Here is a 23,797-nt window from a genome sequence, read left to right as displayed (position 1 = left end):
AGCTACATGTAAAAGAATGATATTAGAACACTCCCTAACACCATCCACAAAAGTAAACTCAAAATGGATTAAAGGCCTAAAAGTAAGACCCGACACTATAAAACTCTTAGAGGAAAACATAAGAAGAACACCCTTGGGCATAAATCACAGCAAGATATTTTTTGATCCACCTCCTAGAGTAATGGAAATAAAAACAAAAATAAACAAATGGAAACTAATGAAAGTTAAAAGCTTTTGCACATCAAAGGAAACCATAAACAAGACGAAAAGACAGCCCTCAGAATGGGAGAAAATATTTGCAAATGAATCAATGGACAAAGGATTACTCTCCAATATATATAAACAGCTCAAGCAACTCAATATCAATAAAACAAACAACCCAATCAAAAAATGGGCAGAAGACCTAAATAGACATTTCTCCAAAGAAGACATACAGATGGCCAAAAAACACATGAAAAGCTGCTCAGCATCACTAATTATTAGACAAGTGCAAGTCAAAACTACAATGAGGTATCACCTCTCACCAGTTAGAATGGGCATCATCAGAAAATCTACAAACAACAAATGCTGGAGAGCATGTGGAGAAAAGGGAACCCTCTTGCACTGTTGGGGGGAATATAAATTGATACAGCCACTATGGAGAACAGTATGGAGGTTCCTTAAAAAACTAAAAATAGAATTACCATATGACCCAGCAATCCCACTACTGGGCATATACCCAGAGAAAACCATAATTCAAAAAGACACACGCACCCCAATGTTCATTGCGACACTGTGTACAATAGCCAGGTCATGGAAGCAACCTAAGTGTCCATCGACAGAGGAATGGATAAAGAAGATGTGATACATATACACAATGGCATATTACTCTGCCATAAAAAGGAACGAAATTGGGTCATTTGTAGAGACGTGGATGGACCTAGAGACTGTCATACAGAGTGAAGTAAGTCAGAAAGAGAAAAACAAATATCGTATATTAACGCATATTTTTGGAATCTAGAAAAATGGTACAGAGGAACCGGTTTGCAAGGCAGAAATAGAGACACAGATGTAGAGAATAAGCATATGGACACCAAGGGAGGAAAGGGGGGTGAGATGAATTGGGAGATTGGGATTAACATATATACACTACTATGTATAAAATAGACAACTAATGAGAACCTGCTATATGGCACAGGGAACTCCACTTCACTGTACAGTAGAAACTAGCACAACATTGTAAAAGAACTATACCCCAATAAAAGATAAAATAAAATAAAATACACAGAATCACAAGAGAAACCAATTACATTGAAACATGGTTGTCAAAATAGTTCTGAAACACAAATATGAAATATAATACTGTGTTTTTATTAATGTATTAAATTTTAAAATACAAACAAATTAAAAATAAATTTATCCTTAAAAACTTAAAAAAATTAAAAATTAACTTATCTTAAAAAAAAACGACTAAACCATGACTCCCTCCTCCAAACATCCTTGGCTGGGAATAAATGCTTATAAATTATTTATATATATACATATAATATAAATATATATATATAATATTTTCATTTCAGTTTAGGTTATTGTGTATTAAATCTTATGTAGAACCTTAATGCTTGATAATTTGAAGTCCTGTCTGAAAGCTCAAACTAAAAGCAAGAAGATAAATTATAGTCATATTACCTAGCTTATTGAATTAAAGAAGAAGAATTACTTCAGTACATCACTGCAAGTCCTGCTATCAGTGTAGCCATTGGAGGGTTTGAAACAGGTGGTAAGTACAAAGCACCAAGTGTAACAGTAAATAACACTGTCTAATTTCGGTAAGATGAAACTCCTGGGGGATCAGATAGTGACTCAGAAAAGCAAAGTCCAAGAAATGACTCAAGCACAGAGACACTTTAAGAATTCCTTTACTAAGACTTATGACAAGTGGAGTGATCACTTCTTCTACCAAGTCATTAGAAGTTATTTCTTGCTAGTTGTTGAATGTAAATCTTTCATTCATAGGAAAAAATATTAAACTTTTATGTTGTGAATGTGATGTTTTTAGAAAGCCAAAGATAGTTGAAACTAACAGTAGCCTAAGATACATGTATAAGAGAAGAATACAAAGAAGGAAAAATTTCCTTTTAAATAACTAGTGGGATGGGTTAGATGCAGTAATAGAAAACACTTGTTTTAAGGCTGTTGAATATGTAAAAGGAGGAAAAGTACTGCTTTTGAGAGACGGAGTGGAGGAGAGTGGAAAGAAAGTAACATTTGAATGCTTTGCTTAATGCCTTGTATAATCTTACACCCTCTTTGTTAGAAAGAGTGGCTGCTTGAGTATACAGGTATGGAAGCTGAGAGGTTTGGCCTCTCACTCAAGGTCATGTGCCTAGCACAAGTGGGAACCCTCATTAGGACTCCAAACCCAGTTTCTCTCCATTATAATAATTCTGCTTTCAAGTGTATCCTAACGAAAGACAGGAAGGTCAAACAAAGGAATTTTGAACGTGTATCTGTCAGACACGAGCTCCATGAAGTTGGTTGGATAGGAGGGAAGTTTTGGAGATACAGAAGAATTTGTAATTTCTAGAAGCTGTGGGTGAGAAATTACCCAGACTTTACTGAGAGTGAGAGTGCTTTAAACAAGTGCTTCTCAAACTTCAATGTGCACGTAAAACACCTTGGGCTCTGATTCAAATGCAGATTCTGATTCATTAGGTCTGGACAGGGCTGGGATTCTGTATTTCTAGCAAGCTCCCAGGCTGTGCCAGTGAGCACCACGCTCTGAGTTACATGTATTTAGGCAATTAATGGTAGTGATCGCATACTGGAGTGAGGGTTTAATAAAGATATTGGGGCAGATGTAAGGCTTTAGTGTGGATCTGGAAGGTAAGTTGGATTTGAGTGAGGTGGGAGAATACTACAGGAAGACTGGCACATCCAGAGGCACAGAGGTGAGAAGTTCTAATCAATCATTTTAGAGAGCCCTTTAGATGCAAAGCAATGAGTAAAGTTAAGTAAGATCTCCGCTCTTGAGGCCTGAACTTATTTGCGGAGAAGGGTATGTATGCAAGGCATGAGTTTCTAGTCTAGGTTGGCAGATTAGAGGCAGGATAACAGGTAGGTTGGGACCTGCTTGAGTGGTACCTCGAGTATCCTGGCTGGGGGTGTTTGAGCTATCTCTTAGGTAGTGGGATTACTACCGAAAGCTTGGTTCAGAAGGTTACAATGTTAAAATCAGAGATTTAGAAAGGTGGGGTAATGAAGTGGTATATAAAATGGATTGACTGAGAACTAGCTTGGAGGCTGGGACAGGTGTTGGGAAGTGGTTGCAGTTCATGGGTGTTTTGATAAGGATGCAAACTGAAAGCAGTAAAAATGTAAAAGAGGAGAAGATATTTGAAGTAGACATGATGGGGGTTGATTAGAATGAAAGAGCAAGAAGGGCCAGCTTTTGAGCTTGTGCAACTATTAGCAGAAACGGGAAAGGTAGCCAATTTGGGGGCAAGATAGAAATGAGGTCTTAACACACCGCACTGGATATGACAGTAGAGTATCCAAATGGAAATGTAGGAGTTGTTAATGCATCTAATCAGAAATTATGGTCTTTTTTCCTTCTTTTAAATGCCAACAAAAAGAAGGGATTATTATTTGAGTCCCAAATCTCTTTTCTGTAGCGCCTTCTGGAAGTGTTAGGCCGGATTTCTTGTCCTAGGAACTATGCTTTCGGAGTAAGGGCAGTGGGAATGTCATGCCCTCACAGGAAACACTGTGGGCTTGGCCTCTGGGCTCAGGTGGATATTCAGATCAGTTTAGCGAATCCAACATCACTGTGTGTCCTAGCCTTGGGGTCCTTAAATCATAAATACCCCTGTTTGCGTGGTAGCCACCATCTGGCCAGTGTTGGCCGTACTAACCCCACTCACTTGCTTTGTATTTTCTCCTACAACCTGAGAAAAGTTGTCCCTTGTCTTTCTTGTCAACATCTTTTAAATCTAAACTCTGTGTCTCTTGTCAGCAACTGTTCCAGACAAGAATATGTACAACTCCCCATAGAATAGACCATTTCAACCACATTGTGTCCAAATTCGTACAACAAAATGGACTTATCTCCTTGTTTTTTCTCCCACCCATGAAAACCTTACTCCCAAACAACAGCATTAAAAAACAAAACTATGGAGTCTGCAAAACATCTCATTCAGCCTGACGGAATTTTATAAACCAAAACTGCTTCCACTTCTGTTCATCAAGGTTGGAAAAATAACAGTATTTTAGGGCAGGTGTAACACCAGGGAATTTGATTCAATAACTAGATGGATGGATAAATGAATGAGTTTAACAAATATTTATTGTGTTCTTACTCTGTGCATGGCACTGTTCTAGGGATTGGGGATCCAGTTTTGTGGTGAAAAGGACAAAGCCTTGCCATTCTTAGGCATAAACTCTACTAGGGAGGACAATAATGAATAAAAATATAAAATGTTGGGAGGTGGTGATAGGACTCTGAAACAAAATAAATCAGGGGTGGAGAGAGCACGTCAGGAAGGTTCGTTTTGATATGATATTTTAAGCATAGTTTTAGATAAAATTCTACATTCAGTAGATTTTAAAGGTACTAATAAAACTAGCTATTGGGATTAATGTTACATTTTATTAGAATCATAAAGAGTTTTGGTAAACTTTTCTCCTAAAACAAGCTCACTGATTTGAAGCTTTAGTGTATTTTAAAGTGAAGCATCAGAAAGGAGGCCCATTAACCTCTGAAGGTCGGGCTGCAGGTTGGGGTGCGTCTGCACACGAGGCTTCCCCTCCTCTGCACCTGACTCCCACCTGGCAGCCTGCTGGCTGGCAGGGCTTGTGTCTTTGCATTTAGGTTTCACCCTCGCAAATGAATTAAGGGTTCAGTTTTTGTTTTAAGATTTTATATGGTTTGAATTCAAGGAAGCTTGCTTTGATCAGATAATTAACTACTTATGGTATTTTGACTCCTGCTTTTCATAAAAGATTTCGTATTTTTCTGTTAGTCTCAAGTCTCATGTGTGTACTTGAATCATGTATTCCCACTCATGAGCCCATCGTGGCTCCCACTTACCCACAGGTCAAGTCCAAGCACACTTGAGACTTTAATGGAGTTCTACTGTCTAATCATGTGTGGCTTATTTACTTGCATTTTTATTTCCCTTCTACGCAAGCTTTGTCAACCAGTCGGGCCAGCCTCTTCCCCTGGACAGCCATTCTTACAGGCCAGGCACCATCTTGCCTCATCCAGGAAGCCCTTCCTCCCTCACTAAGAGAGGAAGCCAGATGCCTGGTTATTAGTCCCAGGCGGCCAGTGCTGACTGTGGTCTTTGCTCATTTCCCTTACCCTCTCTGTCCTTCCATTTCTTTACCTGCGAAATAGAGGACAACACTAGTACCTACTGCACAGGGACCATTGTGAGGATTAAATGAGTAAAGGTGAAGAGCTTAGATGCCTGACACATGGCACACATCCATTATACGCTGGCCGTTAACTACTATTGATGCTTTACGTAAAATTTTAGACTACTGTGTTCTCTAAATATGGTGTGTATGATCTACATGATAGCTTTTTTTATTTCCTACTCCATTTTTTTTTTACCTTCATGGTAGATTTTTAAACTCCTAACTTTTAATATATCTCGAGCTAGATTGAATTATAACGTATTTGGTGATTGACGATCAGGTAGGAACAGGAACCCTATGGAGGGAGCAAAGAACACTTAGGGACGGTCCTTGTCTATTGCCCTTGTCTACTTAGAGGAAATGCTCGAGAGGAGGGGATGGACCCAAGGTGCTGAGAGAAAGTACTGCTGAGTTGCTGCCGTTTTTCTTTCTTGACTGTCTTAGATATGAGTTAATTTACAAATTTTCTCATACTAATTTCTTTTTTGTTATGGTAAGAACACTTAACATGAGATCTATCCTCTTGACAGATCATTAGGTACACAAGCCAGTGTTAACTATAGGCATAATGTATCAGCAGATCTCTAGACTTATTCATCTTTTATAGCTGACACTACATACCCACTGAAAAGCAATTCCCAGATTCCCCTTCCCCTGGTCCCTGGCAACCACCATGCTATCGTCTGTCTCTATGTCTGTTGGCTATTCTGGATAATCTCATTTAAGAGGAACCATGTCCTTCTGTGGCTAGCTTATTTCGCTTGGTATAATGTCCTCCAGGTTCATACATGTTGTTGCAGAGGGCAGGATTTCCACTTCCAGGTGTATATCCATAAGAATTGAAGCCAGGATCTTGAGGAGCTCTCTGCACCCCCATGTTCATTGCAGCATTATTCACAATAGTCAAGATATGGAAACAACCTAAATGTTCATCGATGGATGAATAGATAAAGAAAATATGAGACATTACATGCTATGTACAATATTATTCTGTCTCATAGTAATCTTAATTCTGTATGTTTTCCTCAGTTTAAAACCTTAGTCTCCAATGCCCAGTAATATCTCATTTAATAAGATGCAGTAGAGATGACTTTGTGGTTAAAAATTGTAGGTGATTTTTTTTTAAAATAAATTTATTTATTTATTTATTTATTTTTGGCTGTGTTGGGTCTTTGTTTCTGTGTGCCGGCAAGTGGGGGCTACTTTTCATTGCGGTGTGTGGACTTCTCATTGCAGTGGCTTGTCTTTGTTGCGGAGCATGGGCTCTAGGCACATGGGCTCAGTAGTTGTAGCTTGCGGGCTCTAGAGCACAGGCTCTGTAGTTGTGGCGCACGGGCTTAGTTGCTCCGCGGCATGTGGGATCTTCCCGGACCAGGGCTTGAACCTGTGTCCCTTGCATTGCCAGGCAGATTCTTAACCACTGCGCCAGTAGGTGAGTCTTAAGAAAGGATTGTAAGGGTGTGTTTCTTAAATGAACTAAGCAATATGATTTTACCCTTGGGGTAATAAGGCAGAAGGGAAAATAAAGGATCTGTCCATATAAGGAGATAGAGGAGGGAGAAAGAGCTGTGTATATGGAGAAAGGAGAGGTGTGGCAGAGGGACAAGAGTGACTCCCTCTGCCAGAAGAGAAAAGTGTGACCCAGGTGACATTCCTGTAGACTCAGTCTGTGCAACAAACAATAATAGGAAAGGAAGGACCTCTACTCTTACCCTTATGTGTGAAGAGGATAGTTTTTCTTAAGAAATGTAAGACTACAGATCTAGGGATAACTGATGATCTCTCCACAGTCCTTGGATTTTTTTTTTTTTTTGCGATACGCGGGCCTCTCACTGTTGTGGCCTCTCCCGTTGTGGAGCACAGGCTCCGGACGCGCAGGCTCAGCGGCCATGGCTCACGGGCCCAGCCGCTCCGCAGCATGTGGGATCTTCCCGGACCGGGGCACGAACCCGTGTCCCCTGCATCGGCAGGTGGACCCTCAACCACTGCGCCACCAGGGAAGCCCTGTCCTTGGATATTTTGATTACTATGATAACAACTATAAGCAATTGGATTTATTTTATATAAACAGAAAATATCCAACAGTGTTCTTAGGATGAAAAAGTTGAAAGCAAAAATAATTGAATAGCCCACTAACGATTTATTCTTGCTTTAATCTTCTATTATTAGGAATGATTGTTTTTACTCTTTCCTTAAAGACTTATAAGTGGATAATTTGTCCTCTTAATTTGACTAACAGTTGTGTTAAAGAAAACTATGAAAGTAAGAAGGGCATTATCTCACCAAGAAGTTAGTAGTAAATCATTTTGCTAAAGGTCTCAAGTCTTACTAGTTCATTCATAAAACAGAATGATGCAATCAGGAAGAACTTACCTTAGTAAACTTTTACACTTCTATGTATTCATTTCCCTCCCGAATACACTGTTCACGATTCTCTTCATCCTCCCTCACTCCTAAGTAAATAATTTGACAGTCTGGTGTTTGATCCCTTTTTTGTGTTCTATTGAAAGTTTAAGACAAAATTTGGGGTTACATTATTTGAAAGGTTGTTTTTTATCATGTCTGAGAATTGCTTTCAGGGAATGACTTTGAAAACTTATTAATTTTCTGCTATCAATTAACTCACTTGTGGTTTCAAAAGCATTTTTAATTTCATAAGCCTTTAAAAATTGGCATATAGTTATGAGGAGATAAATACTGTATTCAAAAGTTGTCAGCCTTCAACTCTAGAGCACGTTTATCCCACAATCGTAATGAAGGTAATACATGGGAACATTTATTTATATTAGTTCAAAATGCTTAGTCACATCATGCAGTTGATGTGAGTGTTCACTGTTTTATTTGAACTTACCAGAAAAGCTCTCTAGGGAGTCTCTCTGCTGCCTTTTATATCAACTTAAAAATTGTGGTGGGAATATTCCTTTATAAGAGGTAAGAATCAGACTATCGGAGCTGGAAGGTACTAAAGAGACAGCTCCATCCAGTGCAGTCCTCCTTTCACATGAGAGGGAAAATGTGGCCCAGAAGAGGTCAAAATGCTATTCCAAGGCCACTCGTGAGCCAAGACATGTATCCTGACTTAAGTCCCACCTTCTGGTTTGGGTGTAGTTATTTCCCCCCGTGTCTTATGCCCAGCTTAGCCAGGGCAGCAGAAGACTTGAACAAGAATAACATTTAATTTCACCTGGCTTTAACCTTTTCTTATTTCAGTGAGTGACTGTCTATAATATTGATACTTTGTCTACATTTTAGTTTATTATTCTACTTCAGATTTAGTAACTTGAATAAGATAAGGGCTATACTTAAATTTCAAAGGCAACCACCTTCTTTATTCAGTAGACCTGAATATGTTCACATTATTTCACATTTTAGAATATAAAGAAGGAAATTTACCAATGGCAATTTAATTGGTCTGTGCAACCGCTATCCACTTTTCTTTATCCATGTTTTGTACCTGTTTTCAACAAGTTGGTCTGTGTTGGTGTTTGTTAGTGGTGCCTTACAACCCTAATATACACAACTATTTTTATGTAAGCTACTTTGGTGTTATAATTTTGTGTGTAGGATTTTCTGATAACGTGGTCTTAGATTCATGCTCATTTAATCTTTCACCAGATGCATTATTCCAGTGTTACCTAATCCAGACTTTCTTCTTAACTGGGGAAAACAAATTAGAGATTAGGTAATACAAAAATAGGTCTAGGCCAGTTTCTCACCAATTATCCTTTTTCAGAGATATATAACAGGAATGTATGATATTATGAGGAAATTATAAGATGACTGTAACAAAATTAACTTACTTTAACTTTCTGAATAGCATTCATTCCTTTAAAGCTGACAGTGGTTGGCTTTTCAGAAAACTTATAGGAGAAATCATTTCTGTCCTTCTTGAAACATTGTGTTCTGTGGACATGGTAGGTGTGTTTCTATGTTTGGGTGTTCTCTTCTGGATCCCATGGAGTGTTGGTACTTTTGGAGTGTTAAGCAGTGAACTCAGTGATCTTCCCTGTCCTTTAGATCCCTGGACCAAGACATCCTAAGTGACAGCTTAGTGAACAGCGACAGCAGCGAATCGAGTGCATTTTTATGGTGCTCTCTTAAGCCCACGCAAGCCCAGGGAAACACATTGAAGTTTTTCAGTCAACACCTGAAAATCATTGGCAGCAGTTCCAGGCTTTTCACTTAACTCTGAGTTTCTTTGTGCTTTTTATTGTTTGTTTTTAATTCTAGTTGGGTAAGGCTAGAGGAATTATGTTTCAGTTTAACTTCCTTTTTCAGAGAAGTAGCTAAAGGAGTTGAAGCTGTAGCTTCGGTTAAGCTGTAGTTTTAACTTTGGTATGTTTCTAGGGCACTGACTCTCAATCATTTGCATGCATCAGAGTCACCCGGAGGACTCACTAAGACCCAGATTCCTGGACTCCTAACCCCAGAGTTGCTGGTTCAGGAGGTATGGAGTAGGGTCTGAGGGTTTTTATTTCTAACAAGTTCTGTGGTACTGTGGATACTATGGTCTGGAGACCGTGGTTTGAGAACCTCTGTTTTAGGGGATAAATCAATGGGAACTACTCAAAGAGAAGGTATGTGACATTATTATCCTAAGAATATTTTTACTTCATCTTGTATAGATATTCAGCAAAACCCTCAGTACAGTTGACCTTTGAACAACATAGGTTTAAACTTGTGAGGGTCCACTTACACGTGGACTTTGTTCACTAAATACGTACCATGGTATTACATGTTCAGCACTGTTCAAAGGTCAACTGTAAGTGAATAATGTTTGTGGAAAGAAAATAATCCTCAAAGGTCCTTTGGAGGTAGTGAGACAAATACACAAAATGTATTTTATTAACGTCAGTAATGGATATAAGTGGATGAATAATGGTATGGCTCTATATTTGCATGAGTGATTGGGACTCTAAAGGGATGGTGTATCAGGGACTTGGCAATGTCCTATGGGAGTTTCCTGGAAATTGACATTTAAGAGTTAAATGTGTGACAGATTCTGGGCATTTTAGGCTGAAGGAATGGAATATATAGCTCTGGAGTGAGAGTAAACAGGTCCTGTTGTGTTAGACTTGTTTGATTAAAGTCAGAATAGAGTGGGATGCAACAGGAAATGGCTGAAAGACGGAAATGGGAATGTAACTAAAATTAAGTTCAAGATAAAGCATGGGGAGCCCTATGATTTAGTGGGGATGAGAGGGAGTAAATGGCCCCTTAAAAATGATTCTAGATGATTGGTAGCATAGATTTTTAGAAGAGGCTGAAGATTAATCTCTTCTTTCTGGTAATATTTTAGTGCCTATATTTTAAGTACTTAGCCAGAGATGAACAATATTCTGTTTCTAATTCATGGAGTTCACAGTCCAGTGGGAGAGACTAGGAAGATAATTTAATGGAATGCTTTAAAAGCACTCTGTGCGGCGCACCCATGGGCTCCCATGAGAGAGGCCTCTAGAAGGTAGGAAGGCTTCAGAGGCTGGTGACATTTGAGTTTAATCTGAAAGGATGAACAGTTCAAAAGTGGGGGAGAACAGTCAAGAGCCTTCTAGGAAGAGAAAAGTTCCTGTTGTCTCTTATGTGGAGGTGGGAGAGATCAGGGCTGTTGAGAGAGTTCTAGAGCTGTTTTATAGAAAGAGTGTTGGGTTTATGCTGGGGCAGGTCAAGAAACGAGGTGACCGAGAGTGGGCAGATGATGAATGTGAATGCTATGTTTTGAACTTTACTTGAGGGAAATAAACCATAAGAGGTAAGAATGTCAAGATAGGAGACTTGGGGCTTCCCTGGTAGCACAGTGGTTAAGAATCCACCTGCCAATGCAAGGGGACACGGGTTCGAGCCCTGGTCGGGAAGACCCCACATGCCGCGGAGCAACTAAGCCTGTGCACCACAACTACTGAGCCCGTGTGCCACAACTGCTGAAGCCCGCGTGCCTAGAGCCCATGCTCCGCAACAAGAGAAGACACTGCAATGAGAAGCCCCAGCACCACAACGAAGAGTAGCCCCCGCTCACTGCAGCCAGAGAAAGCCCGCGCGCAGCAGCAAAAACCCAACGCGGCCCAAAATAAAAATTAAAAATAAATAAATTTATTAAGAAAAAACGATAGGAGACATGGAGAGGATTCCATTTTAGGACGATTGTTCAGGAATCTCTGGGGAGGAGGAGGACCAGGGGGAAGACCGAAGACAGGAAATACATCTGAAAAAGAAGCAAGGAATTCCAGAGAGATTTAGGGACTAGAATTGATAGGACTTGTTTGGTGGGGAAGTGAGTGTTCGAGGGAGATGTTGTTTGGCTTAGGCCTTAGTTTTCTGACTCTGAAATTTGGGGCCCTTCACCAGTGCAGCGCGTGTGGAAGGATGAACAGGCTCGGGGATTAGACGATGCATGCACTTACGAAGACTTATTCAATTTAAATTCTGAACTGGTGATAGTGGGAATATAAAGGGCATATCTGAGAAAAGTTGCCTGGGAAGTATTATTTGAATTTGGTTTAGATTAAATATGGTGAAGGGGAGAAAGAAGAAGAAAAAACTCATTCGATTCATTAGTCTTGGAAGTTTCAAAAAGGTATTCACAGAAAATGGGAAAATTGAAATCGATTGCAAGAAAGGTAAACTACTCTGAAGGACATCGGGATCGAATGTGTATTGAACTTGAAAGTTAATTGAAGAAGGCGGTGTTATATTAATCTGAATTTGAAAACCAATTATGTTATTCCTTTGAAGCATGTCCATTCTTTCTCAATGACTTATACAGAGTGATTGGTGATACTTTGATAAGATTCTGAAATTTGAAGCATTATATGGAAGGCTAAGAAGGAAGTGGCACATCTATGGAAGGTGGTACATGTAAATGGAGATTTTTAAATGATCCGTGGTGTTAACTCTCTAATGAAAGACAGGCAGCTTTATACAAATTGCAAGGGAGATAAGTCATAGTATGTTTTTAATTTAATAGTTGGTCATTCTTGGAGAGTGAGTCAACTCCTCAGACTTCATTTACTACTCATGAGACTGGTTTTGGTTTCAGCTAATTTTAGGCCCATGGAAACTTGAGTATACTTTATGAAGAGGAATTAATTAAATTCTTAGATCCTCTAAAACAGTGGTTCTCAACATCGGACAATTTTGTGCCCCAGGGGATATTTGGTGACGTCTGGAGACATTTCTGATTGTCTTGACTAGGGTGAGGAGAGGTGTCTAGTGAATAAGGCCAGGAGTCTGTTTAACATCCTGCAATGCACAGGGTAATCCCCCGCAATGAAGAATTGTAAGGTTCAAATGGTAATATTGTCAAGAAACTCTGTTCTAAATATATATTGCCCCTATGAACCTTTGGATTAAATATAGTTGTGAAAAATTTGATGTTTTTTTAAAAAACACTAAGATAAGAGAGGCTAATCTAGAACAGGCAAAATTTAGGACTAAAAATGATTTATGAAAAACTTGGGCTAGGGATTTTTTTGAGGAGGCCGTGGTGCTGATTTTTCCCATGGTGGAATTAAAATTTTGAAACAAGTCTCACTTATAGGCAAGGGAGAATAATGTGCTTAAAAGCAATATGGAGACTTCTGAATGTGTAGCATGAATCAATAGTTTGGTATGCACTACTTTGTCAATACAGCTTTGTACTATTCACACATAGCACATTTAATATAAACTACAGCTAAGGAATTGGTGTAATGATATAATAACTTACTACTAATAATTTACACCTTATGCTTTCATGTTCGTCAGAAAGAAAATAAATATTTACATGCTAGGCACTTTAAATATATTTTGTCTAATTTTCACAAACCTAAAGGTAGATTTAGCTTTCTTTTTTTTTTTTTTAGATTAGAAAATGTACCTTCAGGAGACTAACCAAAATGTTTTCCCAGTTAATCTTGTTTGTGTTTAATTTATAATCTTTTTATTTATATTCGATGGGTACTTGCCTTAAAGAAACTATACTCATAAAGGCTTAGCAGTGATAAGAACAGGTAATCTCTGCCTTGCGTTTCTCTCACTACGAGAATTATTGCGATGTATTTCATTTACTTAGAAGGAAGTCCTTTAAAAAATGCTTTGGCAAGTTTCCATCTGCAGAATCCCATAACGGGTTGTATGTGCAAGATAGTACAGTACAAATCTAAATTTTGCCAGAAAAGGTAGGGGGGAACTTCTGCCATTGTCTTTGGGAGACAGATTTAGGCAGGAAATTATTGTTGCCATAGATAGGTTTTGAACCAACACTTGGAGAGAATGTTGAGAGACATTTATACTTCTCAAGGATATTACAGACAATTATTTTTCAGGATTAAGAAAGAAGTAAATTATTAAAAATATATTAAGGTAGAAAGAGTGACTGCACTAATACTAAAACAGGGTTTTAGTCCATAGCTCTTAGTGTATGGCAAGTACGGATCACATCAAGTCTTAATAGTTTTGTGACCTTGGGGAAGTTTTTAAGCCTTTGGAGTCCCAATTTCCTAATCTGTAAATCATTAGATTGTTGTGTGGATTAAAGGAGATAATAATGCAATACGGTCAACGTAATGATTAATATAAAGTGCTTAATAAAGGTAATTATTATTAATATACATGATACAATTAAGCGTAAAGTGGACTTAAACAGGACGCAATTGGGAAATACTTCATCGATACCAGAATTCCTTAAGATTTTAGTAACTGTTCTGCCAAAAACTATGAGAAAGTGAATTTTTCAAAGTATAAGTAAAACGGATCTCTTGTTGTAGGGCTTTTCACAACTTCAATTTTCTGTTATGTGTTAAGGAGAAAATATGCAACACTTTGTGAAAAGTTTTGACCTTAAGCCCCATTCAATCTGCCAGTTTCTCATGCTTCGTGGTACACAGTTTGACAAATACGGACTTGGAAAATTCCTCACCTGGCACATTATTATTCCAATATCATGATGCTAAAGACTAGAAGATTTATACCTATAGTCGAATTTCTTGTTGGCTTTGCTAAGTGTGGACTCAGAAGTCTGGAAGGGCACCTGAGCCATCTAGCTCAGTATTCTCCCAAATTGTATGTTTAGGAACATCGGTGGTTTTGACGAGATTTTTGTTGATGTTAATACTTCTTTCTTTTTCTTCTTTGAGGAGAAGTAATTAGTAATTGAGTGAGTGTGTATTACATGTGTGTAAGATATTATAAGGGTTAAGAAAAGAATACAGGGCTTCCCTGGTGGCGCAGTGGTTGAGAGTCCGCCTGCTGATGCAAGGGACGCGGGTTCGTGCCCCGGTCCGGGAAGATCCCACATGCCGCGGAGCGGCTGGGCCCGTGAGCCATGGCCACTGAGCCTGTGCGTCCGGAGCCTGTGCTCCGCAACGGGAGAGGCCACAACAGTGAGAGGCCCACGTACAGCAAAAGAAAAAGAAAGAAAGAAAAAAAGAAAAGAATACAGCAGTAATTCCTCAGCGCTCATCCTCATTCCCCTCTAAACAACATTTTTGACTGGTCCCTCCGTCTCGCTCTCCTTCCCTCCGGCGTGCCACTCCCATCACATTGGCTGGTCCTTCTGTGTCTGCCTTGCTGGTTTCTCCTCCACCTCTTAGCCCTTATGTGTTGGGTTTCCCAGCCCTCAATCCCTAGACCTCTTCTCTATCTACACTTATTTTCTAAGGGGGTGTCATGGTAGCTTCATGACTTTACACTTAATCTCTATGCTGACAACTCCCCAGATTATATCTCCAACCTAGATTTCTAGCTTGAACATCCTACTTGTATGTCTAATTACCAGTCACTTCACATTTCTACTTTGTCATGTGTCTCAAACTTCCCACGTCTAAAACCAAGCCCACTCTTCCCATTGCTGCTGCTACCTGGCATTGTTACCTACAGAAGTAAAATGATGGGTAGGCCTGTAATTGACACTCCCTGTAGTCTCTCCCCAGTATATTTTATATAATTGAAGGTCATAACTCCATTTAGTACACGGAGCATATATCATGGATATTAAATTCTGTATTCAGGAATTGTCTGTTTCTGGGTTACCATCTAACAGGGGATATACATGTGTGAGTCTCAAATTGTGAAATCAGTTTTATGTAATAGCAAACATACTCCAAAAAGTAGAAAAGAAGATTTGCAAAAAGTCTGTGGTTGAGAGAGAAACAAAACCCACTTTTCAGCTCCTGCAGCAGCTCCTCAGGTTCATTATTTAAGTGGAACTGTGTGCCGGTGTCTTCGAATGCATGTGGGTTTGTTTTTTCCTTTCTCTTTAAGTGAAACTTAGCTATTCTTAGTACTGTGTGGGTGGGGTGTGAAATTTAATAAGAAATGATTTTTAACGAGAGGGTACTTACTCATTTGTCATGTTTGGAATAAGCATTATGTTCCTAGGGCAAAAACTGTTGAATTTCCAAGAGTTTTGTCTCACATAGGTAAGTACAGAAATCATCGTTTATCAATTTTTGCTCACTAATTATCTCCAGATTTGGTATTATTTTCTCAAGTGCCATTTTTACAATTTCCAGTCAGGTAGAGCTGCATTTTGTAGCAATGGCAGATTAAAAGCTATGAGTCACATGTGTCTCACATTACTGGCAGATTGTCAAATGGAATACAGTTTCATTTTTAGGGATGAAGGTGGGAGGAAAGGAAGAATTTCAACTTCATTTTTTAAAATGCAGCTTACTTTTTGAGTGCAGTATTCCAAGAATTCGTCTTTAACTTTTATCCACACATTTCTTCCTCCTTCTATTTGCCAGTCATTAGAGAAAGGTTTGCTCTATTTTATGTAATGCAATGGAAGAGCTTCCATGAATAATGTCTGTTAATAGAAAAAGGAGCCGTTACCTGATAGATTCCTAAATTCCTTCTTCACTTTCTGCATTTGGAATAAAAACAGGCCCTTCCCTCAGAGACAGTAGCGTCAGAAATTATTATGTCACTATGCTTCTTAAAATTTCACTCAGTATCCTGAGCAACCCTTTCCTCCCATTTGGAGGCAGACTGTCTTGTCTCTTATAGAAAACGATGCCGCGGCTGTAATGAGAAGGGCATCTGCTTTGAATGGTCTCAACCGTCTCCCCTGGCCACACACATGCCTCCTCCCTAACCTCATGCATACCTGACAGATTGAAAGCAGATACGGTCCACACACTTTTTTCTACTGGTGACCGCTTATGAAATCATGATCTAGGACCTCATTTCTTGACATTTTTTAAAAAGTTGTGAACAGGTGGCCAGACTACATAAGCAGCAACTGGAGGGCAGGGATTACTTAGTGGCTTGGAGGAGGACCAAGTATTGTGTGAGCCCAGCTTCTCTAATGTCAACCCAGTTTCCCAAGCAGCACATCCCGGTCAGCTGAAGCCACCCAGGGCAGGGCAGGGCAGGGCAGGGCAGGGCTAGAACTGACTCTGGAAGGGTTGGGTCCATGCTCTACTCTGGAAGTAGCCTCAGGAAGTGGATGCTTGGGGACATAATCACCCAGTGAGTTGCAGTTGTTCTGAGGAACAAAGGTAAAAGCTTATTTGAGACCAAGAAAAGGGGATGATCGGGGCTGTAGGATTAGGGATAGAAAGAGGGGTGAGTGTGTATGGCAGGGAGGAGACCCGGTGGGGTAGGAAGTTATACTTGAGTCTCTTATTGAACTCCAGATTCCTTGTAGCCAGAGAAGCTTGGGATAGTGGCAGGTGGTACCACATGTCTCATCTCTCCTGTTAGAATGTAGGGAGTCTTCCCCCGTGGTATCTGGAGCAAAGATATTCCCACTCTATCAGAAATTCCAGCATGAGTTTTTCATCACACGCTTCCTTGTATGATGCTTCAGTAAGACAACTGTATTTGATCTTAACCGAGGTTGGATTGGGCAGGGTGTGGGCTGGGATTTAGGGAGGAAGGATGATTTTGGAGCATGGAGAATTCAGTGCTAGGGGATTTTGATCTTAGGGCAGAACATGACAAGATTGAGCTTACGGTGCTGTCAGTGAAGAAGTTGGTACCTTGAGGAAAAGGTGTATCAAGATATGGAAGAAGAAGAAAAAAAAAGTGTGGAGGAAGAACATAAAGAGAGAACTGGGAGTCGGTTTCAAGCTCTGTGAAGCTTTATCTTATTGGGGGGGAGTTTTCCTCCAACTCTTTGTCCTTGATCTGCGGGACTGGCTCTGTGAGTGGCTTTAGGTGACTTATATAAGAACATTGGAAGCTGGGCAGCTCTTAGCCAGGCCTGTGGTTGACTCCAGGGGTACAGTCATGAGTCAGGTGTGGTTCCAGCTCTCTGCTGTCCACCAGGAGAGACTCTATGAGAGGCTGAGGTGGGTGCATGCATGTGGGCCCAGGGTTAGCTCTTTGGATAAACAGAACGTTTTTGGAAATATTTTTGATGACGCCCTAGAATACAGCTGGCCGCACCAAGCTATAATAAAACTAGAATCTCATCCTTTAACACTCTGTTCCCAAACTATGCTGTCAGATAGGAGAGAGATAGACTTTGGCAATGTAGGCACATTTTTTTTCTCTCAGATTTTGAGCTTTTGGAAAATTGAAGGGTGTTGGCCTAGGCAGTCCCTGGTAGATAAAGGGTGGGTGAGGAGGGCTGGCTTGGGGCCAACATGGATGTTTGGCCAACAAGGGTCATACCACACTAGTTTGCCTTGCTCTTTGTTTGACCTTATTCTAGAAACAATTTCTTGTTCAAAGCCTTTCAGAGAAAGAGGGAAAGGAAAGAAGGACATGAAAGAGTGTCTTGAATTGTGCTTCACAGAAATGTCTCTTCTAGGGGGAAAATACTATGTGTGGGGAGACTTGCCTGTCCTCTCGCCACTTCCCTTCCACCATACTGTGTGGTTGAGATGGGTAATTGGAGGATAGTCTTGAAGTGTCTCCTTTACTTGATCTGCTTGGGTTCAGTACTTTTCAAATGTCTATCTTAAGCCCAGTGAAATGGGTATGTGGTTTCCAGGTGAGACTGTGGAGGCAAAGAGTTAGATAAGCATTGCCACATTCTCACAGCTCCCAAAAGTGGAGCCAGAAATCACACCCAGGAGGTCTGACTCCAGAGCCTGCCCTCCTAGCCACGCTGCTGCCTTGGGGAAGAATGGGCTCTCCCGATGAGAGCCAGAGCGTCCACATGGATTTTATTTCCCTGGTCCTTTCCTTAGAGATGGTACTCTTTGATGGAGGATTTGTACGAGTATTTTAAAACCGCTTTGAATAAAGAAAGGATCAGACCTAGAGTTTCCTGGCTCTAAGTATACCTTGAAGTTAGGATAAGGTGGTTACTGATGGATCTTGTTCACTGATGGGCTTACTTGAGGGTTTATGGCTCTTTTCTTCCTGGCCTCTGGCAGAAAGTTTAGAGCTCTGTGATGAGCACATGTTTTCTGGTCCTTCGTCAGGTAGTGAAGAATTACCAGAGCTATTCCATTAACAGAGTGGAAGATGATATCTATGTCATACTTGCTATTTCTTGAATATTAATATTTAAATTGGTGTGTAATACACAGAGAAGGCTAGCAACATATTCAACATAGTCATTTTTTCAAACTATTAATGTTTCATCTCTGTCCCTTTTTATGGTAAATTTGGGTTTCAAGGAAGGTTTGGATTCTTTGGACTTTGTCTCTCAGAGCTCTGCTGGGAAGCTTTTTTATCCCAGAGACCATCACTTAATCTTTGTACTCAGCACTTTGAAGCTGCCGTTTGTTTTTGAACCTGTGCCTTTTCTGGGTTATTGATCTATGATTATAAAGAATTCCTTTTATTGCAATTTTAAAGAAAATAGCTTTAAAAAAGAAGCCCAGTTATGAGTATCAATACAGTTGGAGTCAAAACTGGATGTTTTAAGTAAGCTAATGTAATTTAACTGTCCTTTGACGTCACATAGGAATCTCCTGAGCTTTTATCATTTCAGGATTTCTTTTGCTGACTTACATTTCTGTAAGCTAAATAAATGTGTTCAGATTAGTATTGGTGAGCATCTGTGTGCCATGCACTGTGCTAGGCATTTTTTAAAAAAATTATGGAAATAATTAATTTAGAAAACTCCAGGAACTCAGAGGTTTTGTTTTGGTTTTTGTGGCTTTTGGCCACGCTGAGTGGCATGTGATCTTAGTTCCCCGACCAGGGATCGAATCCACGCCCCCTGCGTTGGAAGCATGGAGTCTTAACCACTGGACCACCAGGGAAGTCCCATGTGCTAGGCATTTTTAATAAAATATTTTAACGTACTTGTCAGGTGGTAGACCCTGTCTTAAGACACTTGGGATATGGCAGTAAATAAAATCACAAAAATTCCTTCTGGATTATGAAGAGACAGATAATAAACGAATGCATGCAGTTGATGGTTATAAATACAAAAATAAAGCAGGGATGACAGATGGGGAGTGTCAGGCAGGCTGGTTGCAAGTTAAATATTGGGGTCCAGCATGGCGTCACTAAGAAGCCTGTGTGGGTAGCTTGGTAAAGAAGTTGGGCCCTGCCCTCACATAGCTTACAGTCTAATGATAACTGCTGCTTGGTGAGCACTTACCATGAGGCTAGGGACTCTGCTAAATACCTGTGTACTTTTCTTATGATGTCCTGGAATAAGGGCCATTATTTGCAGTTTCTCCAGAAGGAGATGGAAGCTTCAAGAGTTAAGTAAATTGCCGAAATGAACATAGCTAGTGGGACCTACATCTGACCCAAAGACCATGCTTTTGAACAGGGAATTATACCATGTCAACTGTTGAAATATCTGTTGTAAGGGAATTAGCCTATTTGTAGATCAGACTGTCTTATTTTGGGTTCTGATGGGTTAGGCAATATCTTGGATGGCTCACAGAGAGACTGATGCCATGAGTTTCTCCTCTGCCCTCATGCTTGCTCTATTTGGAAGGCCTTGGGGTTGTGCCCTGTGGCCACAGCAGGGAAAGGAGCCGCCTGGTTACTGACTGGCATACAATGAGATGTGTTTGTTGTGTGTCAGAAGTTGACCTCTATTGACTCCAGCAAATCATTGACTACTTGAATTCCTGGCATTACATTTCAGTGATAGAACAGCAATTTGGCTGGCATGTGTGTCACTGTGTTCAAGAGCATGTTATAAATGCTCATATTCAGAAGGGATTGTGAAATGAGGGAAAGGTTGTAGTGCCAAGGTCACTGCTTATTGTGGGTGTTTATTCCAAAAAGGCCATACCTGGTGTTTACAATTATTGCTTTATCATAATACAAAGTAAATGAGTGTGTTGGATTAGAAACCTTTAGAGAGGGCTGTGGAAAGGAGGTCAGGGGTTCAAGACAGCTCTGTTCCTCTTTCGGCCCTCAGTGTACTTATGAGAAAAGTGGGGTGGTTTGCATTGACTGTTAAGAGTGTGGTGATTTTCAGCCTAATGTATCCTTTTCATTGAGTATTGATGGTTCTTTGTGCTTTGGTTAATGTCTGAAGTGTGTTTGTTGGTCATTAATATAAAAAGAGGCTATATATTTTATCACCTTTTTTTTTTTTTTGCCCATGCTGTGTGACTTGCGGGATCTCAGTTCCCTGACCAGGGATTGAACCCAGGCCATGGCAGTGAAAGTGCTGAATCCTAACCACTAGACCACCAGGGAATTCCCAATATAACTCTTATTTTTTTAAATTGTCAGTTTCTAGTGATTTTTTCCCCCCACTTCTTTGAAAAATGTTGATTTTGTTTTTACAAGATGATTTTCTTTTTTACTTAAGAGATAAGCCATGATTTAAGTACTTGGGCTGTAAAATTTATTTGCTTTTTTGAAGTATGTATCTTTTTCTATATGTGTATTTTAAGTGTACAATTCACAGACTTTAGAGATGGAACTCACTTAAATAGCCAGCTTACAGATCAAAATATAAGAAATTTTCAGCGCCCTAGAAGCCCCTCACCTTTTTCCAGTCACTTCCATCCTCCCCCACCAGGGTGAACAGTATCCTGACTCCTAACATCATATCTTTGTTATGCCTGTTTTTGTTCTCGACTTGAATGAATAAGACAGTCTGTGCTCTGTTTGGCTTCCTTTACTTCCCATTGTTTGTCAGATTGAACCATATAGCTGCAGGTTGTTTGTTCTCATTGCTATGGAATATTGCATTGTGTGGATATTCCATAATTTATCCATTCTACTGTTAAAGACATAGATGTAGCTCCAGTTTATTCTATTATGAATTGTGCTTCTGTAAAGGTTCTCATGTGACTTTTGGTGAGCATCTGTAAGCATTTCTGTTGGGTATATATCGAGGAGTGGAAGTACTAGGTCACAGAATATGCATATACTGTATATTCAGCTTGAATAGTTGCTACCGAATGTATTAAAGTAGTTGTACCAATTTACATTTCCACAGTAGGGTGAGAGTTTGTGGATTTTACTTTTGTTATGCTGTTTTGGGGGTAGGTGAGAGGCAAATGTTCTTAAGTTCATTTCAGTTCATGTTTATCTTATGGGAAGGAATGGTTGTAGCTGTCTTCATGGATTCTTTGAAAGTGAAGTTAAATGTTTGTCTCCGTTTGTGTGCTCATTCTCTCCCCCTTTTCTTTGTCTCCCTGTATATATATGTTATATATGTGTGTTTTATATGTCTTACACACATGATGTGTGTGTATACATATATATTTTCTTATAAAGGTACTACTTATGACTCTTAGACTGAAAAGCGACCTTGGAGGTCATCTAGCTCAGGCTCCTGCATCTCTCTGAATTAGCAATGATCCTGCTTAAGTCTCTGATGGAAAGCACCAATAGTTTAGGGTCATCCATCGCTTTGTTAATTAGCTTATGTTTTTTCGTCTTCAACGTTGCGGTGACATCTGCCTCTTTAACTTTTCCCACAAATGTCATGCCCTTTTACAGGTGGGGGGAAAACCCATGATGCTTATAACAGAGTGAAATCTCTTTAGGCAGAGATTCATGGCTATGTTTTAAACTGCACTTTTCAACATCTGCAGGGTTTGGTCTCTGAGCAATTTTCTCTGGGGAACTTGAGTGAAAAATCCCTCACGCAAAGTGGAAAAGAAAACTCAGGGCAAAATTACTTTTGTTTTTTCCTATTTAAGGTTTTTTTCCCCCATTTCCTGATTTTTTTTTCTGCCGTGAGCACGCATCGATTTTTTCCCCCTTTTGATTGGGTTTAAACATTGTTTAAAATGAAAACTTATAAATGCATATAACACATTTAAAAAATCAGACTGGGGCTTCCCTGGTGGCGCAGTGGTTGAGAGTCCGCCTGCTGATGCAGGGGACACGGGTTCGTGCCCCGGTCCGGGAAGATCCCACATGCCGCGGAGCAGCTGGGCCCGTGAGCCATGGCCGCTGAGCCTGCGCGTCCGGAGCCTGTGATCTGCAACGGGAGAGGCCACAACAGTGAGAGGCCCGCGTACCGCAAAAAAAAAAAAAAAAAAAAAAAAATCAGACTGTAATGAATAAAGTAATGAAAAAAGACAACCTTGCTTTTTATAGAAAACTGATAATTATATTTCATGAAATCAATGAATATGGAAAAATCCTTCTGATGGATAATATACTGACTAAGGTTTCTGAACTTCCAGGTGGTATTAATATTCATAGAAATTTAGAATACAAATGAGTTTTTTCTAGTTAATAATTAACAATTTTAAGGTTCATAGATATTACTAATGGATATTTTCTTTTTTCTTTACAGGCAAGAAGAGACTGATAGGAGAGTGAAAAATGTAAGATATATTTAATGGGACATTATAAATGGTTTTTTACTTACGTGTTCTGTGAAAAGGTAGTGGGACCTAAAAATATCTGATATATTCTCTGTCCTTTTTCTAAGTTTTGCTAGAAACAAATTCTAATTGTGTTTAAATATGGTTGAAATATGTATTTTCTGACCTCATAGTATAAGAAGGTGGGTTAAATCTAGGGAGTGGGTCATTACATGTTAGTAATGTGGTAAAGGCAAATGAATAGGCTATAGGATTTTTAGGAGAGCAAGTCAGAAACCACCAAAATCAGACTTTAAGGAAAAACACTAAATGTTTAAGGACTCTGGGCAATTGCCCAATGTAGGCTTATATCTATAATATTCTGCATATTAGAAGAATTTCTAAAAATGTGACAGCTTTATTGAAAAACATAAGAGCTCAATATCATTATTAGGGAAGCTGAGAATTTTTGATTTTAAGTGTGCAGTCTGTAAGATTGTTGGAAAACTATTACTTTAAACGTTTAATTTATGTTTTCTTACTGTAAATTTTTTCCTTCTTCATGTGTACCGGTAGAGTATAAATACCTGTTGGGGTCTAGGCTTTTGCTCTGAGAATGTGCTCAGAGATGGAAATCTAAGAAGAATTAACATTTTTAGTGACCCTTCTCCTTTACATAATTTAAAAGAAAATCTACTTTTCAACCATAGATACTGTCTTTTATCTAGAGTGCTCACTTGCATTTGAGCTTGCCATTAGTTACTAAATAG

General features: G+C 39.5%; 1 protein-coding gene across 8 annotated transcripts in view; it reads left to right on the top strand.

The window, feature by feature from the left end:
• LMO7 (LIM domain 7) overlaps positions 1–23,797 on the top strand; it is a 135,419-nt gene that overhangs the window by 51,248 nt on the left and 60,374 nt on the right. For all 8 annotated transcript variants that reach the window (XM_012538440.3, XM_049700959.1, XM_033414029.2 and 5 more), the window contains one exon: positions 23,018–23,048. Coding sequence is in view for 1 of the 8 variants with exons in the window: in XM_049700960.1 (XP_049556917.1) it covers positions 23,018–23,048 (31 nt within the window). In the remaining 7 variants the exon portion in view is untranslated. The remainder of the gene's footprint in view (positions 1–23,017; positions 23,049–23,797) is intronic.

The sequence above is a fragment of the Orcinus orca genome, chromosome 18, assembly GCF_937001465.1.
Source record: "Orcinus orca chromosome 18, mOrcOrc1.1, whole genome shotgun sequence".
Taxonomy (NCBI): domain Eukaryota; kingdom Metazoa; phylum Chordata; class Mammalia; order Artiodactyla; family Delphinidae; genus Orcinus; species Orcinus orca.
The sequence above is the reverse complement of the archived record's forward strand: the minus strand, read 5'-3'. Positions and strand labels throughout refer to the sequence as shown.